Genomic DNA, 22,357 nt, shown 5'->3' with positions numbered 1-22,357 from the left:
ACACAATTATAGACAATGTTGCAAATGAAAGAGGAGGAATATTCTTCTTAGATGCACCAGGTGGGACTGGAAAAACGTTTTTGTTGTCGTTAATTTTGGCCAGCATTCGATCACAGAATAATATTGCATTGGCTTTGGCATCATCTGGAATAGCGACAACTTTATTGGACGGCGGTCGCACTGCACATTCTGCATTAAAGTTACCATTAAATATGCAAGTAAATCAAGAACCAACTTGCAAAATTTCTAAAAATTCTGGAATGGGAAAGGTTTTACAAACATGTTTAATTATTGTATGGGATTAATGTACGATGGCTCATAAAAAATCACTGGAAGCCTTAAATAGAACACTGAAAGATTTTCGAAATAACACAAACATATTTGGTGGTGCACTAATTCTATTGGCCGGTGATTTTCAACAAACTTTGCCTGTTATTCCCAAATCAACAGCAGCTGATGAATTGAGAGCGTGCCTTAAATCTTCTAATCTGTGGAGATATTTTCAAAAACTCACATTAACTACTAATGTTCGTGTGCAGTTACAGAATGATCCAACAGCTGCTGAATTTTCCGAACATTTGTTGCAAATTGGAAATGGACGAAAGCCAATTGATAAGAATATAGGCATGATCACACTTCCAACTAATTTTTGTACCGTAACAGAATCAAGAGTACAATTAGTGCAAAATGTATTCCCAAATATTGTACAAAACTATCGAAATCAAGATTGGCTAAGCGAGAGAGCTATATTAGCTGCCAAAAATGTCGATGTCAATGAAATCAATACCAGTATTTTGACTTAAATTCCAGGTGAAGTTGTCACCTATAAATCAATTGATTCAATCACTAGTCCCGACGATGTAGTGAATTATCCAATAGAATTTTTGAATTCACTTAATTTGCCTGGCTTGCCACCACATCGTTTGCAATTGAAAGTCGGCGCAGTGATCATTATGTTGCGAAATATCAATCAGCCGAAACTATGCAATGGGACAAGATTAGCAGTGAAATGGACAATGAACAATGTAATTGAAGCAACAATTTTGAAAGGCAAATTTAAAGGTGAAGATGTTTTGATTCCGCGCATTCCAATGATTTCAACAGATTTGCCTTTTGATTTTAAGCGACTTCAATTTCCCCCACTCGCCTTGCTTTTGCTATTACAATCAATAAGTCTCAAAGTCAAACACTTCAGTTATGTGGAATTGACCTAACTTATCCATGCTTTGGACATGGGCGACTGTATGTAGGATGTTCTCGAGTAGGGAAACCATCGTTACTTTATATTTATACACCGCATGAAAATAAAACCAAAAATTTTGTGTATCAGAAGGCTTTAGAATAAGTTGTTAGTTTACAATCATTAGAGTAAGTCACTAAAATAAATAAAACATTGTTATTAGAATAAGTCACAAAATAATGGCCGAGCATGAATTAAATGATGAAACAAGAAAAAAACAAAGAACACTTTTCATTTATACGAGGGGTGCCTTTTATATGTCGGGATTAGAGAACAAAAACAAATTTTAATCGTCGAAAATCACTTTATTGTTTTTCAAAATATTTTCCATGAAGATCTATACACTTTTGCATGCGTTTGAACCAATTGTCGAAGCACTTTTGCCACTCTGAATGAGGTACCTCCAAAACATGCATTCTGAGTGCCGCAACCGCTTCTGCAGCTGTCGAAAAACGTTGACCTCTCAGTTTGTTTTTTACGTACGGGAATAAAAAGAAGTTATTCGGTGCCAAGTCAGGACTATACGGCGGATGACCCATTAATTCGATGTTTTGGGTGCCCAAAAATACAGTTGTTTGAGCCTATGTGTGAGAGCTTGCATTGTCCTGGTGAAGAGTGATCCGTCTTTGGCGATTGGTTTTCCTAATTTCTTGGAAGATAACTGGGAAACAAATGGTTGTGTACCACTCAGAATTTACTGTTCTGCGTTGTTCTAGTGGTACGGTTGCGACATGTCCAGTTTTTCCGAAAAAACAGGCGACCATTTGCTTGGAAGTGCTTCGTGCGCGAACAACTTTTGTTGTATTTGGCTCATCTTGAAACACCCATACAGTCGACTGCTGTTTACTTTCGGGCTCATACGCGTAAATCCATGATTCATCACCTGTCATGATGTCATAGACGCGTTTCGAAGCCCCGCGATCGTATTTTTTCGACCAATCGACACGAGCCTTTTTTTGAGCGATTGACAAATTGTGTGGGATCCAACGCGAACAAATATTTTTGGCAGTCAAATGTTTATGCAATGGTTTTCGGAACAACAACTGATTTTGGACGACCTTCACGAAATTCGTCGGGGAGTGAACTACGACCACGATTGAATTCACCATACCATCGATAAACACTGGTCCTTGATGGAGCTTCATCGCCAAAAAATGAATTAAGTTCATCCATGAAATGTTGCTGAGTTAATCCACGTCGAAAGTTGTAAAAACTAATCGCACGAAAATGTTCACGATTTAATTCAATTTTTGGACCGAAATGAATCTTTTAAGTTACTGTAAACAACACAAATAGCTCTGGTATTTCAAAACGTTCTGAGTACGTAAAAGCCAAACAATATCAAACTTTGCGATACAGCTATCAGTTGCCAGATTGCAACACTAGGGTTGCCAAATCCCGAAATATAAAAGGCACCACTCGTATTTTTTTTTCACCCAGCGAAGCGGGTTTGGGTCCGCTAGTGTAGATATAAACATGCATATATTTAATCTCTTTAATCAAATCTAAGCTATATTGATGACAAAATATCATTCAAATCTAAGCTATATTGATGACAAAAATTCATTTCAACGAACGCAAAATGTATGCATATAAAACAGCAAATCGAATAAATGACCGATTTAGAAAGGTAAATTAACCATTATAGATTAGCGCAAGCATGAAAGACATGTCTAGGCGTTCTACATCGTTCCGTATTTGACTCAGGTTCAAGTCCTATACACACTTTTCTTTGTTCGATATTTTTATTTAATTTTTTGTATTTGGTTTAATTAGAATTGATTTAAATAGTGTATTCAGGTTTTTCTAATATCTGTTATTTAGAAATTTATTTTCTATATAACATTATTCATACTTCTTTTCAATGGATTTATATGTAAAACAGCCATAAAGGCAATCATTTGAATATGCATTCGTATATTTAATCTCTTCAGTCAAATCTGAACTACTTATATACACATATTGATGAGAAAATATTCGAATATCCAAACGCGCATACACGCATATGTATATAAATATATACAAACCTTCAAAGAACGCAAAATGTATGCATATAAAAAACAACAACTGCGACCGCCTTCTTGTCCGTCAGTGAAAAGATGGGATATATATATCCTATGAGCAAAAAGAACCGGGAAGGTGATGTTGACTGTTTTCTTCGATTGCCAAGGCATAGTCCACCATGAGTACCTTCCATCGGGCCAGGCAGTCAATAAAGAATATTATTTATCCGTTTGGAGCCTTTGAGAGATGCTGTATGTTGTAAACGGCCGGAAATGTGAGCAAACAATTCTTGGATTTTGCGTGATGATAACGCGCCATCGCACCGATCAAAGAGATCAAAGAGAATACGACGAAGGAGCTGAAGGCCATGTCGGCCTACCGGGGTTGTTTGGAGGACTGGGTTAAACGTTGGCACATGTGTGTTGTTTCAGACGGGTCATATTTTGAAGGACATAATATAAATTTGCCTTAAATTTAACTCTGTTTTGTTTAATTTAAACATTCCAGGTACTTTTTGATCATAGGGTACATATATGCGGCTTTGCGGACAGAAATGTGTGATTCGCTGGAATTGTTCAAGGAATCTAAGTCGCATTAACTCGCGACTGTCGAAGAGTTAGAAGCCATATTTACATACATATAAGGGTGCATACATACATACGGAGCCGCGCCCATTCGACATGACACAAATTCAAGATTTATCAAATATTGGCAAATAATTCCACGCGAAATATTCCAATATTAACTATTTTCGAATGGTCGCGAAAATTGGCATATGGTCGGCTCGTTTATGAATGAAATTGAAATATGAGCTCGAACTTATGAATGAACTTTTTGTTTTTGTTCTAAATTGTTCAGCGCCGTCGCTGATAGAATCATGGCCGCTGCGACTGTGTCTACGAATGTATTTTGTTTTTGTAGTCGCTAGGCTTAGATTTTAGCTTTGGGCGACATGCGCATGTGAGGTATGTGTTTTTGTTGTGTTCTAGAACATTTTTGAATGTGTGGTGGCAAAGCGGCCATCGCGTTGCGCTTGCTGTTGCTTTTGCGTCTATCAAAGTTTGTGTTTTTGTAAGTACAATATTATGAATATCGACTGGTGAGAGACAAAAGTACACGGAAGCAAGAAGTGAACGCTGTCCTCGCGCATATATGCACGAATGTATAATATGAACGTGCATGGATGTAGTAACATATGTATGTATGAATACAATTATTTTGTAGGAAGTTTAGAAGGCAAGTAGGTATACATATATGTATGTATATATGCTAGGACATAAAGTGGGTATATATACATACATAGAGCAGAATTGTTTTTGCACTTGTTAGGAAGAAACTCGTTCACTAGTGCGTATGTGTATTTGATTTCTTGTAAGAATGTGATGTGCTGTGACATGTGTACATACATAAGTCAAGGTTATTTGGGCATACATGCATATGTACATATTTATGAAAGGAAGATGATGTTCTTACGCGTGTGCATTATTGTTTTTCATATACAAATGTACATACAAACATATGTATGTAAATGCTGTCGAATACATAAACTATAAATTGCTATACAATATAAAATAAGTGTTGATTTATCTTAAACCGTTTTTTTTTTTCGGAATGCAAATACCTGCTATTGACATGTACATACATATTATGTACTTATATTGTCATATACCATCATTTATGTACATATAGAGTATACGTTCATTTATGTATGTATATAATGAAAAACTTTATGAATTACTTTCAGAATTTATTAAAACTTATTCGCGTCGCGCGCATACATATCTACGTAGACATCACAAATCTTTTGTTCACAACGCAGGCGCAGAAATAAACGCACTGCGTATTTATCCTCCCCACGTTTTTTTCGTTTTTAAATTTTTTTTTTTAATGTAATCGTAAAAAAATTTGTAATAAATTTTATGTATCCGCTTATCATTTCAAAAGTAACAATATGGTAAAAAAATAAGCAGTCGAAGAAATAAACGCAACACCTATTTTTCCTCGCCACATGTTAAACTCGATATCAATTCCCGGCGCAAACTTTTTTTTATTAATTTTTTTTTTAAACGAAAATAGTAAACATTTAATTGGTTTAATGTTGAGGTGAGAAATGTGTTGTGTGTTGAGGTGAAAGATGTGTGGTGTTTTCAATTTTTGTGTGGGCAAAACTCTGTGTGGGGTCTATAAAGTCGATGTTCTAAAATCCCTTACTACATATCTTTCAAATCTCAATTATACTAAAAAAAGTTAACAGTAAAATTTGCACCTTCTCATTCCAGTAACATTCTCTGGTTTTACAGAGCACCAGACAGAAGACATATATGATATGTATGTATATAATTGTGGATGATTTGGAAAAAATTCAAACATATAGGTCATATTAAAAAGCTACCTAACATTCTTTGCTTCTAATCACCAACAAGTTCTTATCGACTGCTGCTAAATTTACATAATTCAGCCCCTTACTGTTAACTTTTGGTGAAAAATGTGTCTGTGGAGATTAGTCTTCGCGAGACGAGTACCACTCGAACTTCCATACGTTCCTGTCGTTGAGACTTCTCTATACATTAACGTTCTCTGTACAGCAGTTGAGCTTAAGAGTGGACATTAGTATAAATCCGAACTTGTGAACTTATATTTCGTTGGCAACTAAGTAATTGCGGATTTTTTTAGAAAATCAAAGATAATGTTTCCATGGAACTAAATAACTTTATTCTATAATGTATTGCCCATTTGGATCAATGGCGTTTTGCTATCTTTCAGGCAGCATCAAATCCCCACCTTCATAAAACTTCTGGTTTTTACTAGCATAAAACTGAATCAGGTACGATTTGACATCATCATCATTATTGAAATGCTTACCATTCAAGGAGTTTTGTAAAGATCGAAACAAACAGTAACCCGACGGTGAAAGGTCAGGACTATATGGTGGGTGTGGCAAAACATCCCAACCACGCTCCAATAATTTTTTCCGAGTGGCCAAAGATGTGTGTGGCCTTGCATTGTCATGATGGAATACAATACCTTTTTGATTTGTCAATTTGGACCGCTTTTCTTCAATTTTGTTAGTTGTTCAATGTAGACATCAGAATTGATCGTTCGGTTGGGTGGTAAGAGTTCAAAGTAGACAATTCCTTTGTAATCCCACCAAACTGATAGCAAAACCTTCGTTTGATGAATATCAGCCTTAGATGTTGTTTGAGTTGGTTCACCTGCCCTGCTCCACGATCTCTTCCACTTGATATTGTTGTAAACAACCCATTTTTCATCGCCAGTTATCAGTCGTTTTAAAAATGGATCATTTTCATTACGTTTCTTTAGCAAATCGCACCTGTTAATGCGTTGCGTTAAATGCGTTTCTTTCAGTTCGTGAAGAGCTCATGTATCGAGTTTTTGAGCATAGTAAAGTTGTTTGAAGTGATTTTCAATGCAAGTATGTGATACATGAAGCTTCTCTGCAATCTCACGTGATGTACTGTGACGATCCGAATTGATTATTGCTTTGATTAGGGCGTCATCAACTGCAACTGGACGACCGGAGCATTTCTCATCTTTGAGTGTAAAATCAACAGAACGAAATTTGGCAAACCAATTTTGACACTGCCGTTCTTTTAAGGCTTCGTCACCATAAACAGTACATAACTTTTTATGAGCTTACGATGCGGTTTTCCCTTTGCGGAAATAAAAAACCAAAATGTGACGAAAATGTTCCTTTGGATTTTCCATTTTTCAACGAACTCCAGGCGAAAACTACGCAACCGAAAAAAACTTTTTTTACTGATTGACAGCTGAATTGCCGACTATCAAATAACAAATAGTGAACTGAGTGGGGGTTATTAAATTTGGTCAAGTAGTAAGGGGGTAGTGAATACCCTTTATACCCTTCTTTTGAGTGCGTGAGATTGAATGTGTGTGGGGTGTTAATAGTAAGGCATGATGTAATATCTAAAAGTATTATACGTATGTACGTACGTTGTATTTTAGCGGCCGCTATGATTCGGAAGTACACAGATTCGAAACCCGGGCACAGAACGCAAATTGATAGACAAAGTTTTTTCTAATCGCTTTTGGGCTGACAATGGCAAACCTCCGAGTGTATTTTTGCCATAAAAAAGCTCCTCGTAAAAAACCATCTGGCGTTCAGATTCGTCGTGAAACTGTACGTCGTTAGTTGCGACTGGCACCTCATACGTCGTACCGTTCGTATCACGTATGTTGCCTGTTTGTGGCAAGCGCCACTTCTGGGGCCATGAATCGTAAGAATTGCGCTATCGGCGGTTGCTAGTCTCCAACGGACACTTTCGTGCTTATATATTATGTTGCTTGTTTTACGCGTCTGAGATGCACCATTAGTAATAAATAAAATCGGCATGAAGATTTTGGCTTTGTTTAGGATTCACTAAAGATGAAAATTTTTATGGCCCTAAATTTATCTCCAAGTAAGCTTTCACCTTCTCTCAGTTTGGTAGTCATAGTCACATAGTCACCTATCTGAAAGTGTGGGCTGTCCTTATAAGGGACCTAGCGAAGATTTAGTTCATGCTCTCCGTAAATACCTGATGTATACGGACATAAGGATATTAAGGTATTTGATATTTAGGCTATGATCAATGCATAAATTTCATCAGTTGTACTCTCGAGCAATGTCACGAAAAGCTTTTCATAAAAAACGACTCGTTTGAAAGGCATAATAAATCTGTAGATATCTCCTTTTATACTACAACATCAACCTGAAGAACTTCGAAGCTGGTTTGGTTAAATAAGTAATAATGATATGAGTCTAAATCGCAAATAGTAAATAATATAAAGGAAAGAAAAATCTGTTATTAACTCTTTATGATACCCATTATCATATATGTAATCAGTACTTCTGAATATATAAAATGGTCGATTATATCATTATACACTAATAGTCAACAACAAACTAAGTGTATCTTATATCTAATTATTGTAAAGAATCGTCCTCACCTCTACATTAATGTTCTTTGCCTTCGTTGGCTGTTAGTTTATGTTGCTTTCAGCTAATTGAAAGTAGTTTTTATGGAGTATGCAATCACCTTCGTCGAAACACTTTGCTGTTGGCGTAGCTGAAAGTCGTATGTGATATGATTGCGTATTGGTACCATGATGTGATTGTGAATGCGACAACTGTTAAATAAGTAGGACTTTCCAAAAAGGCGCTGCCGGTGCTAGTTTGCATAGCCGCAGGTTGTTCACCTGAAAATTAAAGCGTAAATCAACACACAAGCACATGCATTTTAATTTCAAAACAAATGCCACAGTTGCTATATTACCAGTGAGTACATGTACTCTAACTGACGCTGGTACCGCACCAGTTGGTGCACAGGTATAGTTGCCAGAATCACGCAACGATGCACGTGTCAACATTAAACGACTAGTTGTACCCACATCCGTTTTCTCTGTTTCTAAACTAATTCCCCCACGCTGAGAATCAAAATCCACAACCGATGAGCCATGATACCTAAACATTAAAACGATAGTGTGAAACGTTTCTAGTATTCCAAAATATGAATGCGTCTAATATATCATATAAGAAAACCTGAGTTTATTCATTCAATACTATATACAAAGCAAATAGATATTTTCAAAACTGAGAATGACTAAAATTTTTTAATTTTAACTTTAACCTTTCTTACCAAGAAACTGAAGAAGCATGAATGTTCACCGAACAAGCTAATGCGATTGTACTGTCCCGCTTCACATGAATCTCCGTCGAACCGAGAATTTTCGCACGAGCCGCTAAAAGGTAGATAACCATTAGAAACTGAGTTTTAATTTTCGCAAATTGAATACCGTAAACAATTTTAACTTTTATTACAGCATATTATCTTTTTAGACAACTTAGAAAAGTACTAAAAAATAATATAAATATATAATAATAAAATATTTAAAGGAATAATGTTTGAAAAGGACATAAAGAGTAATACACCCAACTTTTTTTTACATGGTAGATACGTTCTTTTCTACGGAAAAGACGCAAAAAAATTGTCTAAGAAATACTTGCGACATACAGTAAATTTGGGGATATGTTCCACAATTTAAAAAAATCATGTAAGATTAAAAAACTCTAAACATTTTCCCAAAAAACCGCACAAAAGAAGTAATAGTGAAAACCTTATTACATAAGTATTTATAAAACAGAAACAATTAATTTGTATAACATATAAAAAATAAGATTAGTGTACAGTAAAATTCAATCCATAAGTACAGTACATATAACACTTCAAATTGAAATTAGGAATAAAAATCTAATTTGGCACTTGTGAACTAAACAGCTGCAGTATACAAATAAGCAGCACAAGCAATGGAGCGCATAAAGGTCGAACTAAAAATTTCCAACACTCAAAACTATATTTTTTTTATTCAGTAAAAAAATGATTCAGACACAAAACTAGATGGTTAATTTTGTGCTACCTTGTAAAATACGTGTTATTCAGTTACACGCGACTTAAAGGTTACGTTGAAATTTTGATGCACTGTCGAACTTGGTTAGTTCCAAAATGTACTTATTGTTCTTATTTTACACGAAAAATGATTACTTAATAATTCATTCTTTAAGAGTTATGCTTTGTTTAGAAAAAAAGTTTTTGTGTTTTGAGATTCGTGCAAGAACGAAAATCTTGTGTGAAAAATGTATTAGTGAACCGTACTATTTCAAAATCGTGTAAAAAAAGTTTCGGGTGCACTGTTCAAAGCATTCAAAAAGTAAAAAAAATCGGAACTGATGTTTGACCTCATTTGAGTCTCTCCTAATAATAAATAGAACAAAATACTTCAGACCCAAGTCGGCTATGTGGAATTGAAATTATTAAATCGGAATTATTCATCATTTATCCCCCCATGATCTGTTTTCGAAATGTTGGCCTTTGATGAAGCTACAAATCATTCCATATTTAATTGAGTTGTGTGCTATTACAATATATATATCTACATGAATATGGGATATATACATATATATATATATATATATATGTAGGTACTTGTGAATAGCGAAAACGATGTGTTCACTTGTACCGCTCGATCCAAAAAGAACGAGACCGAAAATTATTTCGTTTATTAGCTAGTACAAGCAAAAAAATGAGAGGTTAAAAGCAAATGAAAAGTCACACATGGTTGCATTTCACAGTATTAAGAATGAATAAAAGTATATGAACAAGTTAAAGGATAATTATTATATAATGTAGTTACAGGGTGTGGCAATGAATGCTGGCTTTAACCGGCCAATGGAGATGTTCACCTTGTTGTCGTTGATGCTCACAGTGAAGTATTTAGGATGACGTTCTAACACTTTGGCCCTTTGTGAGGTGGCGTTAATGATGGACGAACAGAAAGATCTCTAACGAAAACTTGATCGCACGTCGTAAGATTAGTGTGCACAAAGGATTTTCCTTTTGTGCACCAAGTAGTATCAACCGGGCGAATATTTCTCATGACATGTCAAAGATGTGTTACAATTTCCGTTTCGCTGGTAGGTCGGCTGCCATCTATAAAGAACTCCGATGATAAAGGTAAGGTTGTTCCAAAAACTAATTCAGCTGGGGATGCGCCAATGTCAATCTTGAATGAACACCGAAGTAATAATAAAACAAGCGGTAAAAAGCTTGTCCATCGTTCGACGTTATGATATAATATTGCCGATTTTAGAGTCCGATTCCATCGCTCGACCATGCCGTTGGTTTGCGGATGATAAGCAGTTGTGCGTAGATGCTTTATGCCAAGACATTGTAAAAGTGGTTGAAATAAGGAGCTTTCGAACTGACGCCCAAGATCTGAAGTTATGTCAATTGGAACGCCAAAGCGCGCTATCCAGCCCTCTATGGAGTCTGTCCGGTATTGCTATCGCATCTGGCCACCGAGTGAAACGATCAATTACCGTGAGGCAGTAGCGCCTACCGTCAGATAACGGAAACGGCCCTACGATGTCTATATGTAAATGTTAAAAACGTAGGCTCGGACATTCACGACGTTTGAACGGTTACACGCTATGTCGGCCAATGTTGTTACGTTGGCACTGGATACAGTGCTTTGCAAACTGGCGGCTATCCCGTTGTATACCAGGCCAAACGAAACGCTCGGTCATCAACTTTGACATAGTTCGCATGCCTGGATGCGAAATTTTGTGTGTTGCACGCAGTACTGCCTGTCTAAACTTTTATGTTACAAAAGGTCGTACGCGATCAGCTGAGCTGTATTTATGTAATTTAAGTGAATGATTTATTTTACCATTTAAACAGGATTGAAGTTGTTGTTGTAGCAGCATAAACATTCCCCATACATATATGGGGAATGCTGCTGAAGTGACAGTCCTTGGCCGGATATAAATCCGGGTCGTTCCGGTAACGTAGAACCGACTGTCGTGGGAACGGATTGGAGTTCGTTATCGTTGGCTTGGTGATCGGCTAGATCATCGTAATTAATCGGCTCCGCTGTTATGGACTCTATGCGAGATATGAGGTCTGCCGTGATGTTTTGTTGACCAGGAACATGCCGAATGCCCGTTGTAATTTGAGCGATAAAGTCTAATTGACGAGCTTGACGATCGGAGGCTTTTTCGAGAGGCTGCCGAAAAGCATAAATTAGCGACTTAAATTTGTATAAGCCGGATAGTGTTGTAATGGCAGTCTTACAAACGTTTCTGGGTGAATGCGGATCTGGTGGAAGATTGTCAGCAAATCGATTTTCGAAAATAACACTTTACCTGCAAGTATATGTGTAAAGTCGTGCAGAAAGGGCAATGGGTACCTGTCGGGTACTGTAACTGAATTTAGGGCGCAATAGTCGCCACATGTCCTCCAGGACCCGTTAGCCTTGCGGACCATGTGGAGTGGGCCTGCCAAATGGATGGTCTACATATTCCCAGTTTCATTAAAAGCTTAAATTCAGCCCGAGCGGTGACCAGTTTTTCTGAAGAAAGACGTCTCGGTAGGGAAAAAACTGGTTGACCTGTAGTGATGATGCGGTGGGCGACTGTAAACTTCACAATGGTTTCGACAGGGGGCGGCCGAGTAATATTGGAAAACTCTTTAAGTAAGTTTGAAAACCTTAAGCTTGCATTAACGATTGATACACTTGTCGAGCTGAGCAACTGAACATAGCGTTTTCTAAGCAGTTTTTCGGTCTAGCAAACACCGTCCATTAAGACCGGGTAGTAGGTCGTAATAAGATAAGAAGTCGGCACTGATAATCGTTTGAGTTACGTAAGAAATCACAAAACTGCACACAAATTCCCTTCGCCGGTTCGGTTAAGGTTTAGAATTATTTCACCAAAAACTTGAATTTGTGTACCGTTCGCAGCAAACAGTTTCATATCCGATGGTGTTGCTTTAACCAATTTCGAACAATTTGGTATCGTAGACACTTCTGCACCTGAGTCGATTAAAAAAATTATTTTTGTGGACATATCAAATATACGTAGACGAAAGTTCGAGGGCATTTCAGACCGTTTGCCAATCTCTGAAAAGCCAATGGCGGAGCAACCCTATTGTGAAGCGTTGGGTGGTGGTGAGCGGGTGAACTTGCATGGTAGCCGACATCTTTTAGCGTCTTGCCCGAATTTTCTGTGATACCAACACATATCATCAGAACCGTTGTCTGACTTTCGATGGCGTACTGGTGTTTTAGAACGCGAACGGTAATGGAATTTGCCGTTATCTAACGCTTTATCGAGGTGCTGCGTAAGTGTAGCTATTTCGGTCCTGAGATCTGAATCTGAGTTGTTTTGTACGCCACACGCTTCGTTAACGCGTCCTTCTCGTAGTTGAATTGACTCAACAATGGAGTCGACAATTTTTAATTTTTCGGATATCGGTACATTGTTGTTATAAAAGCTGCTGGCGCATATGTAGGCAAGCGGTTGACCCACAAATCGTGCAGAATGCTCTCAATCAAAGCGGAGCCGGCTGCACACTTCATCTCATTGAAAAGGTCGCTAGGACGGCGATCGCCTAAGGGGGCGTCCATAAATTACGTGAGGTGTTTTTTTTATATTTTCTGTACCTCCCTCCCCCCCTGGTGAGATGTCGTGAGATTTTATTCAACCCCCTCCCCCATCCCCCAATCTCACGTGAGATTTTTCAAAATGTGGGTTTCTTATGTAAACGCGTTAGGTTGTTATTGTAAAAAGAAAAAAAAATTGCTCCGTGCTTTTATTTACGACTATTTAAGACTAGTAATCAATATTGCTGAGAGTTATAAGTGTAATAAAAATTTAACAATAGAAGACTTAAATCGTAACTACTGCGATTAAAAAAAAAATATCTACTCTAATTCAGTCCATGGAGAATCATGCGCGGTTTCAAGAGAGACTATTGGGACCAACATGTCCATATGATTTTCAGTAAAATCATCTGCTCCTTCAACTTCGTTCTGATCTAGCCACTCTAAGCCGTTGACGCTTGCGCACAGTAACTCATTAGCTCGTCTTGTGACAATCCGTGAGGGTCGCACTTTGCGGAACACACGCGCTTGCTTAGCTCGTCATGTTCTTTAAAGTCCAAAATTGTCAAACGTCAATCAACCTGAGTGATAGGGTATTGAGGTGGCAGAAAACGATCGTGAAGAATCATATGCAGATCACTCCGGCGTGCGCTGCAGCACTTAGGTCAAGCAGCTTAGCAATCTGTTTCTTCATAGTATCTTGTGCTGGAGTGGGACGTACGTTAGATGGTGTAGTGTTCGACATAGCTTCATCCACATTATCGCTGATCACAAGAAGCTGATTTTGAATTATGTGAAAACAGTGAACGAAATGACCGCGCTAATATTTTGTAGTTATGATTTTAGCATATTTTATCAAGAATTTCACTGTTTCAGTTTTTTTTTTATGCTATTAATTGTAACAATAAACTTTATATAAAAAAAGATTTTCTTAAAAACATATATATTTAACCTACCTTTTGAAGGAATGCTAAAGTAGACCGAACTTTTCTCTCAGTGGATTCCCTGAGAAGCCGTTCAATCTCATGTTTAATGTGATGTATTAACTCTTCTTTCTTCGGGAATTTTTGCTTCGAGGTATTTCATAATTTTATCACATCTTCGTGGCAGGACTTCTTCGCCTTATAGACGTATCTTTTGACGTATGCGTTATAAAAATCTGGATAACTCATTTTAAATTAGTAAGAGCATGAACAAGCATAAACAAAGAAGGTTGGGACCTGTCCGTGTGTCGCTGCCGTACGCTCTTGTTCATTGAGTCGCGCGTTCGGCTGATAGTGGCGCGAAAACAAACGACGGGCTACACTGTACTGTAAATTCAGATTAAATTGAGCTATTTGGTATAAAACAAATATGGTGGTTTGACAGTAGTAATGTACATATAACGTCGAAGTATGAATGAAATTATTTTCTTTCGAACGAATGATCTTAATCATACTACGATTACGCTTAAGATTAAATCTTAAGCATGTTAAATCTGGATAATGGACCAAAATAGTATAATTTTTTTGGTTTCAATCAGAAAAAAAATTGCGTGGTATTTGCCGAGACCCCCCCTCTCTCCAACGTAAGATTAGATGAGATTTGACTCGAACCAATGTTGAATTTTGCATAATCTGCAATGATGCCTGACGCTTCGAAACAGAAGTCAAGTGAATAGAAGTATAGTATGCTTCAATATTATCTTTCGATAATATTGGGAGCGGCATACGTGGAATGCATGAAGTAGGCGGAATTGATTCTTCTCGTGAAGATCCAGTTGGCGGTGCTAGTGTATCGTCTAAAGACATTTAATTAAATATAAAATGTGCAAATTTACCGTTCGGGGTCACCAAGTTGTGGGTACTTGTGAATAGCGAATGCGATGTGTTCACTTGTATGGCTCGATCCAAAAAGAACGAGACCGAAAATTATTTCGTTTATTAGCACAACAGTACAAAGCAAAAAAATGAGAAGTTAAAAACAAATGAAAAGTCACACATGGTTGCATTTCAAAGTATTAAGAATGATTAAGAGTATTTGAACAAATTAAAGGATAATTATTAAGAATGTAATGAACTTAATCTAGTTGTGGTGTTCCCACATATATATATATATATATATATATTGGCGCTTACACTCTTTTTCGGTGTTACATCGAGCACCTTCTACTGGTGTGCGTCTTGATGTTGTTCCACAAATGGAGGGACCTACAGTTTTAAGCCAACTCCGAACGGCAGATATTTCTTTATGAGAAGCTTTTTCATGGCAAAAATACACTCGAAGGGTTGCCATTGCCTGCCGAGTGGCGACCACTATTAGAAAGAACTTTTTCCTCTTTCGTGTTTCACGGTAGTCACGCACCATATTGTACGGCTGCGGCGGCCGTACAATATACATACATACACATGCCCCACAAAGTCTGCGCTCACCCGAATAGCCTTCTTAAATTTATTAAAAACTAGCAAACCCGGCCCCCTTCGCTGGGAACACAAAAATAGAATAGATATGGTTTAGAACAGAAAATATATGGTTTTCATATTAGTCATTTCTTTATTCTTTGTTCAAGCGCTTTGGCATAAACAATATTTTTTGTTTTTCTATTTGTTTTTGAGTAAATATAAAATATAAATTGAAAATCAGGAAAAAAGAAGATTGTTTTTAAATTTCAAATCAACGCATATGAATAAACAATCGTCTTTTTTCCTGATCATCCATGAATTATTCGTTTCAATTTATATGTTTTATTAAGCATTGGAGCTTTTTTAACCATTATCCATTTATATTTTAAAAACAAAAAAAAACAAAAAAAATTGTTTTTTCCACGAACACATAATTTCATTCGGATTTCACATTAAATTCTCAAATTTCGTAAGAAATTATTCACTGTTCCAAAATCCACTCCAAAAAAATTCACAAACAATTTTTACATGTTGCACTTACGTTTTTTCCTTATGGCATCCAAATCAGAAAGAAATATTGACACATTGTAACTAACACTGTCAATTTGACAGTTCAGTTCCGCCCCAAGCGTTAAAAAAGTAAGCGACATTATGGCTGGCTCAAAAGAACGCTGTACGCTTACAACCAAACTTTACGAAACCCATTTTCAATACTTACTTAACAATGTGCATAAGTTTGGTTTAATTCGGTGCAAAGACACGGGGTCCACGTTTTGGCATATATTTCCAGATCCCAGTCATCAATAGGTATGAAAATTACCCCGTATTAAAGCACTTATCAACAGCTTTCATTTGATACCTATATTGTCCATACACAACCAAAGGTTACCCGGGTCCACGTTTTGACCTATATCTCGAGACCCCAGTCACGTAGCGGCATGAAAAATACTCTGTACTAAGGCATTCACCAACAGCTTCAATTTGATATCCATATTGTACAAACACATTCTAGGCTCCACGTTTTGGTCTCTATCTCGAGATCCTAGTCACGGAGCGGCATCAAAAATACTCTGAACTAAAGCATTCACCAACAGCTTCCATTTGATACCCATTTTGTACATACACGTCCGAAGGTTACCCGGGTCCACGTTTTGACCTATATCCCGAGACCCTAGTCATCAATAGGTATGAAAATTACCCCGTATTAAAGCACTTATCAGCAGCATTCATTTGATACCCATATTGTACAAACACATTCTAGGGTCCACGATTTGGTCTCTATCTCGAGACCCTAGTCACGGAGCGGATGGAAATACTCTGAACTAAAGCATTCACCAACAGCTTCCATTTGATACCCATATTGTCCATACACATCCGAAGGTTACCCGGGTCCACGTTTTGACCTATATCTCGAGACCCTATCTACCAATAGGTATCCAAACTATACGGAAACCATCTTGAATACCTCCTTAACAATGTGTGTAAGTTTGGTTTAATTCGGTGCAAAGACACGGCGGGTCCACGTTTTGGCATATATTTCCAGATCCCAGTCATCAATAGGTATGAAAATTACCCCGTATTAAAGCACTTATCAACAGCTTTCATTTGATATCCATATTGTACAAACACATTCTAGGGTCCACGTTTTGGTCTCTATCTCGAGACCCTAGTCACGGAGCGGATGGAAATACTCTGAACTAAAGCATTCACCAACAGCTTCCATTTGATACCCATATTGTCCATACACATCCGAAGGTTACCTGGGTCCACGTTTTGACCTATATCTCGAGACCCTATCTACCAATAGGTATCCAAACTATACGGAAACCATCTTGAATACGTCGTTAACAATGTGTGTAAGTTTGGTTTAATTCGGTGCAAAGACACGGCGGGTCCACGTTTTGGCATATATTTCCAGATCCCAGTCATCAATAGGTATGAAAATTACCCCGTATTAAAGCACTTATCAACAGCATTCATTTGATACCCATATTGTACAAACACATTCTAGGGTCCACGATTTGGTCTCTATCTCGAGACCTTAGTCACGGAGCGGATGAAAATACTCTGAACTAAAGCATTCACCAACAGCTTCCATTTGATACCCATATTTTACATACACATCCGAAGGTGACCCGGGTCCACGTTTTGACCTATATCTCCAGACCCTATCTACCAATAGGTATCCAAACTATACGGAAACCATCTTCAATACCTCCTTAAAAATGTGTGTAAGTTTGGTTTAATTCGGTGCAAAGACACGGCGGGTCCACGTTTTGGCATATATTTCCAGGCCCTAGTCATCAATAGGTATGAAAATTACCCCGTATTAGAGCACTTATCAACAGCTTTCATTTGATATCCATATTGTACAAACACATTCCAGGGTCCACGTTTTGGTCTCTATCTCGAGACCCTACTCACGGAGCGGATGGAAATACTCTGAACTAAAGCATTCACCAACAGCTTCCATTTGATACCCATATTGTACATACACATCCGAAGGTTACCCGGGTCCACGTTTTGACCTATATCTCGAGACCCTATCTACCAATAGGTATCCAAACTATACGGAAACCATCTTCAATACCTCCTTAACAATGTGTGTAAGTTTGGTTTAATTCGGTGCAAAGACACGGCGGGTCCACGTTTTGGCATATATTTCCAGACCCTAGTCATCAATAGGTATGAAAATTACCCCGTATTGAAGCACTTATCAACAGCTTCCATTTGATACCCATATTGTACATACACGTCCGAAGGTTACCCGGTTCCACGTTTTGACCTATATCTCGAGACCCTAGTCATCAATAGGTATGAAAATTACCCCGTATTAAAGCACTTATCAACAGCTTTCATTTTATACCCATATTGTACAAACACATTCTAGGGTCCACGTTTTGGTCTCTATCTCGAGAACCTAGTCACGGAGCGGATGGAAATACTCTGAACTAAAGCATTCACAGCTTCCATTTGATACCCATCTTGTACATACACATCCAAAGGTTACCCGGGTCCACGTTTTGACCTATATCTCGAGACCCTATCTACCAATAGGTATCCAAACTATACGAAAACCATCTTCAATGCCTCCTTAACAATGTGTGTAAGTTTGGTTTAATTCGGTGCAAAGACACGGCGGGTCCACGTTTTGGAACTAAAGCATTCACCAACAGCTTCCATTTGATACCCATATTGTACATACACATCCGAAGGTTACCCGGGTCCACGTTTTGACCTATATCTCGAGCCCTATCCACCAATAGGTATCCAAACTATACGGAAACCATCTTGAATACCTTCTTAACAATGTGTGTAAGTTTGGTTTAATTCGGTGCAGACACGGCCGGTTAGCGAACACACACAAAAAGTTGACTTTATTTTATATATAAGATTTGTTTCAGTTTGTGTCCGAAAAATCCAAATATCTTACGGAACCCTATTTTTTCCAAAATAAAATGTAATCCATGTTACTCTTGGATAATGTAGTTTTCGAATGGTGAAAGAATTTTTAAAATCGGTCCAGTAGTTTTTGAGCCTATTCGTTACAAACAAACAAACAAACAAAGTTTTCCTCTTTATAATATTAGTATAGACAAAATAGAATATTATGATTAGATAACGGGAAAATAATTTCAGCAGCATGTAAATGTGGCAACAAAAAGTCTTTCAGCCTATTTATTTCAATGATACCGTTAATTTTAAGATATTTTTCCTTGTTTATATTAATTTTTGATTGCGCACTACTTCGACTGAATGTTAACAAAGCTTAGTTGAACATTTTATTTATTACTGGGGATAATTAAAGAACATGGAAGGGAAGGGAAAAGAAATAAGCGTTTCTGAGAGGAAAGTAATTATAAAAATGTGGAAAGACGGAAAAAGTTTCCGAAATATTGGAAAATCTATTGGGAGAACGTATTCCTCTATTCAGCGAGTTGTAACTGGAATTTTTACATCTAAGCCCAGGTCAGGGCGTCCAAAAAAATTATCGACCCGGGAAGAGCGTTCTATAATCAACTTGGCAAAGGTTAACCCCCGGATTACATCCTCAAAATTAGTTGAAAACATAAATCAAACATTTAAAAAAAGTATTTGCACTGAAACTGCCAGAAAAGTTCTACGTCAAGCTGGATACCATGGTAGAGTCGCCCGAAGAAAGCCTTTCATTTTTCTTGTGAACAGACGTAAACGCATTCAGTTTGCTAATGAGTACATAAATAAGAATCCCGAGTTCTGGAAAAAAGTAATATTTTCAGACGAAAGTAAATTTTGTATATTCGGAATAAAAGGCCGTCAAATTGTTTGGCGAAAACCTGGAACTGCTCTTGAAAAGCAAAATCTTGTTGGCACGGTTAAGCACTGAGGTGGCGGGGTTATGGTTTGGGGCTGCATGGCGGCAAATGGGGAGGGTCAGTCAGAATTTATTGATTCGACGATGGATAAATGGGGATACTTGAACATACTAAAACGGAATTTAAAGCAAAGTGCAGAAAATTTCGGCTTATCAAGAACATTTTGGTTTCAACAAGATAACGACCCGAAGCACACAGCCGAGATCGTTAAGCTTTGGCTCTTGTACAACGCCCCATAACAGCTTAAAACAACGCCACAGTCCCCAGATCTTAACCCCATCGAGCATCTGTGGGATCTATTGGAAAAAAGAATTCGTCAGCAAGTGATTACTAGTAAAGAGGTTTTGCGGAGCATCATGCAGGCAGAATGGAGGAAGATAACAGCAGAAGAAACAGAGAAACTAGTAAGTTCAATGCCAAATAGGCTGAGTGAAGTCCTGAAGCAACGTAGATATCCAACTGAATATTAGATTTAATTTTTGTATATAGCATATCATTGTATTGTATTAGACTTTAAAACTGAACGAAGACTTTATGGTCGCTTTATTTACTTGTTACAGCCATTATTCACCGTTATCTAAGAACTTACGTGAAGAATCTTGAAATTTATTTTTGTTTTTGAAACTTAAACATATAATAAACATATAATATAAATATACACAAATTTATAAAAATTATTAAATCAGGTTGTGTGTTTCATTCACTAAAAAGTTATTGTAGGGTGAACGCAGACTTTGTGGGGCATGTGTATGTATATTCTGCGGAGGTGTGTGGCATCTGTCTATGTGCAGAGATTAACTTACACAGGAGCTTCCGAAGTCAGGGAATTGCCATTATGGGCGACAGTCAGGCGGCACTCAAGGCTTTGTCATCCTGTGAGAATAAAAACTCACTGGTCCTTGAGTGTCCGCATCTGGTTGATTTGCGTCCCAAGGCCCAGGGATGTAACTGGGAACGAAGTACTGGACGCATTGGCAAGAATGGCTCTGGCCTCGTCCTTAATAGGACCATAGCCCTTCCTTGCTACGGGACAACACACCATCAAAGAGAAGCTTAGAAGTGAAGAGCTAAGCTGGCACAAAACTATGGGGCTACGCCAGGCGAAGCCTTTACTGGAGGGCTGCAATCAAAAGAGGTTTAAAAAACTCATAACTCTCCCCAAGGATAAACTGAGAATACTGACGGGCACTCTTACAGGCCATTGCAGGCTGTGCTGTCATCATGATCGGGATATAGTCCGCTGACTCTTGTCGTTTCTGCAACCAATCCCAGGAGACTCCAATGCACCTTCTTGAATGCAGAAAGAAAAAAGGAACAAAGTTGCGTTGATGGAATGCATATTGTGATCCATACCCGTACTGCAAACAAACATCTTTATCTGAATAGAAAAGTGGTTTTCGGCATAAATGCGATGATTGTAAGTTTTTAAGAAATAACTACTTTCCCACTGACAAACAATTTGCACGCTTCGTTCGTGTGGAATAATAGTTCGTTAAAATCATATTTGGAGAGCATGCATGAACGCGGAAATCACCACTCTATTTATTTATGTACATCAATATTTGTTATGTGTACACAAAATCAATGTATGTATGAATAATTGGCGCGTACACCCTTTTTGGGTGTTTGGCCGAGCTGCTTCTCCTATTTGTGGTGTGCGTCTTGATGCTGTTCTACAAATAGAGGGACCTACAGTTTCAAGCCGATTCCGAACGGCAGATATTTTTATGAGGAGCTTTTTCATGGCAGAAACTCACTCGGAGGTTTGCCATTGCCTGCCGAGGGGCGACCGCTATTAGAAAAATGTTTTTCTTAATTTTGGAGTTTCACCGACATTCGAACCAACGTTCTCTCTGTGAATTCCGAATGGTAATTACGCACCAACCCATTCGGCTACGGTGGCCAATCAATGTTGCTATTTAAAAAAATCTCTCATTTGCAGTTGGTTCTGGATATCCATTCAGTCCTTAATTACTGACACCCTTCCGACAAACAGAATCTGGAACTAGAGAATCTTCCACAAGAAGCACGCGAAAGCTAGAAACGTTGGTGAACGCACGATTTGAGTTTTGAAATGCCGCTTTAGATGTCTCTTGAATGATCGAAAAATGCGATACGATTCTGCTAAGGTAACATCAATTATAAACATAGACTGCGCTTCACCAATATATTTGTAAGATCTTCATAAAATATTTAACTTAAAACTACTACTCATCACATATTCAGATATTCAGATTCATTTTCATTAGCTGTAGGTCTTAATTCTAAACCTATGCTTTGTGTTTGAGGTCCAGCTTCTTTTGCTCCATTTCCATTTTTTCTTTGTGTCGTCCTTTTTCTAAATTTGCTATTTTCTTTTCTTCTTTTATTTCTAATATTTATTTTGTTGTTTTTAACTCGTACTCTAGTATATCTAGCCA

The 22,357-nt window shown here is 37.7% G+C and overlaps 1 protein-coding gene across 1 annotated transcript in view; it reads right to left on the bottom strand.

Moving 5' to 3' along the window:
- Positions 1-8,103: 8,103 nt before the first annotated feature.
- The window catches only part of LOC129250050 (uncharacterized), a 41,517-nt gene continuing 27,263 nt past the window's right edge, over positions 8,104-22,357 (bottom strand). Inside the window, exons 2-4 of the mRNA XM_054889693.1 lie at positions 8,902-9,004; positions 8,539-8,726; positions 8,104-8,461 (exon numbers count right to left, since the gene is read on the bottom strand). Coding sequence (XP_054745668.1) covers positions 8,298-8,461; positions 8,539-8,726; positions 8,902-9,004 — 455 coding nt within the window. The 3' untranslated portion in view covers positions 8,104-8,297. The remainder of the gene's footprint in view (positions 8,462-8,538; positions 8,727-8,901; positions 9,005-22,357) is intronic.

The sequence above is a fragment of the Anastrepha obliqua genome, chromosome 6 (genome assembly GCF_027943255.1).
Source record: "Anastrepha obliqua isolate idAnaObli1 chromosome 6, idAnaObli1_1.0, whole genome shotgun sequence".
In the NCBI taxonomy this organism is placed as follows: domain Eukaryota; kingdom Metazoa; phylum Arthropoda; class Insecta; order Diptera; family Tephritidae; genus Anastrepha; species Anastrepha obliqua.
Note: the sequence above shows the minus strand (reverse complement) of the source record. Positions and strands in the feature narration are given on the sequence as shown.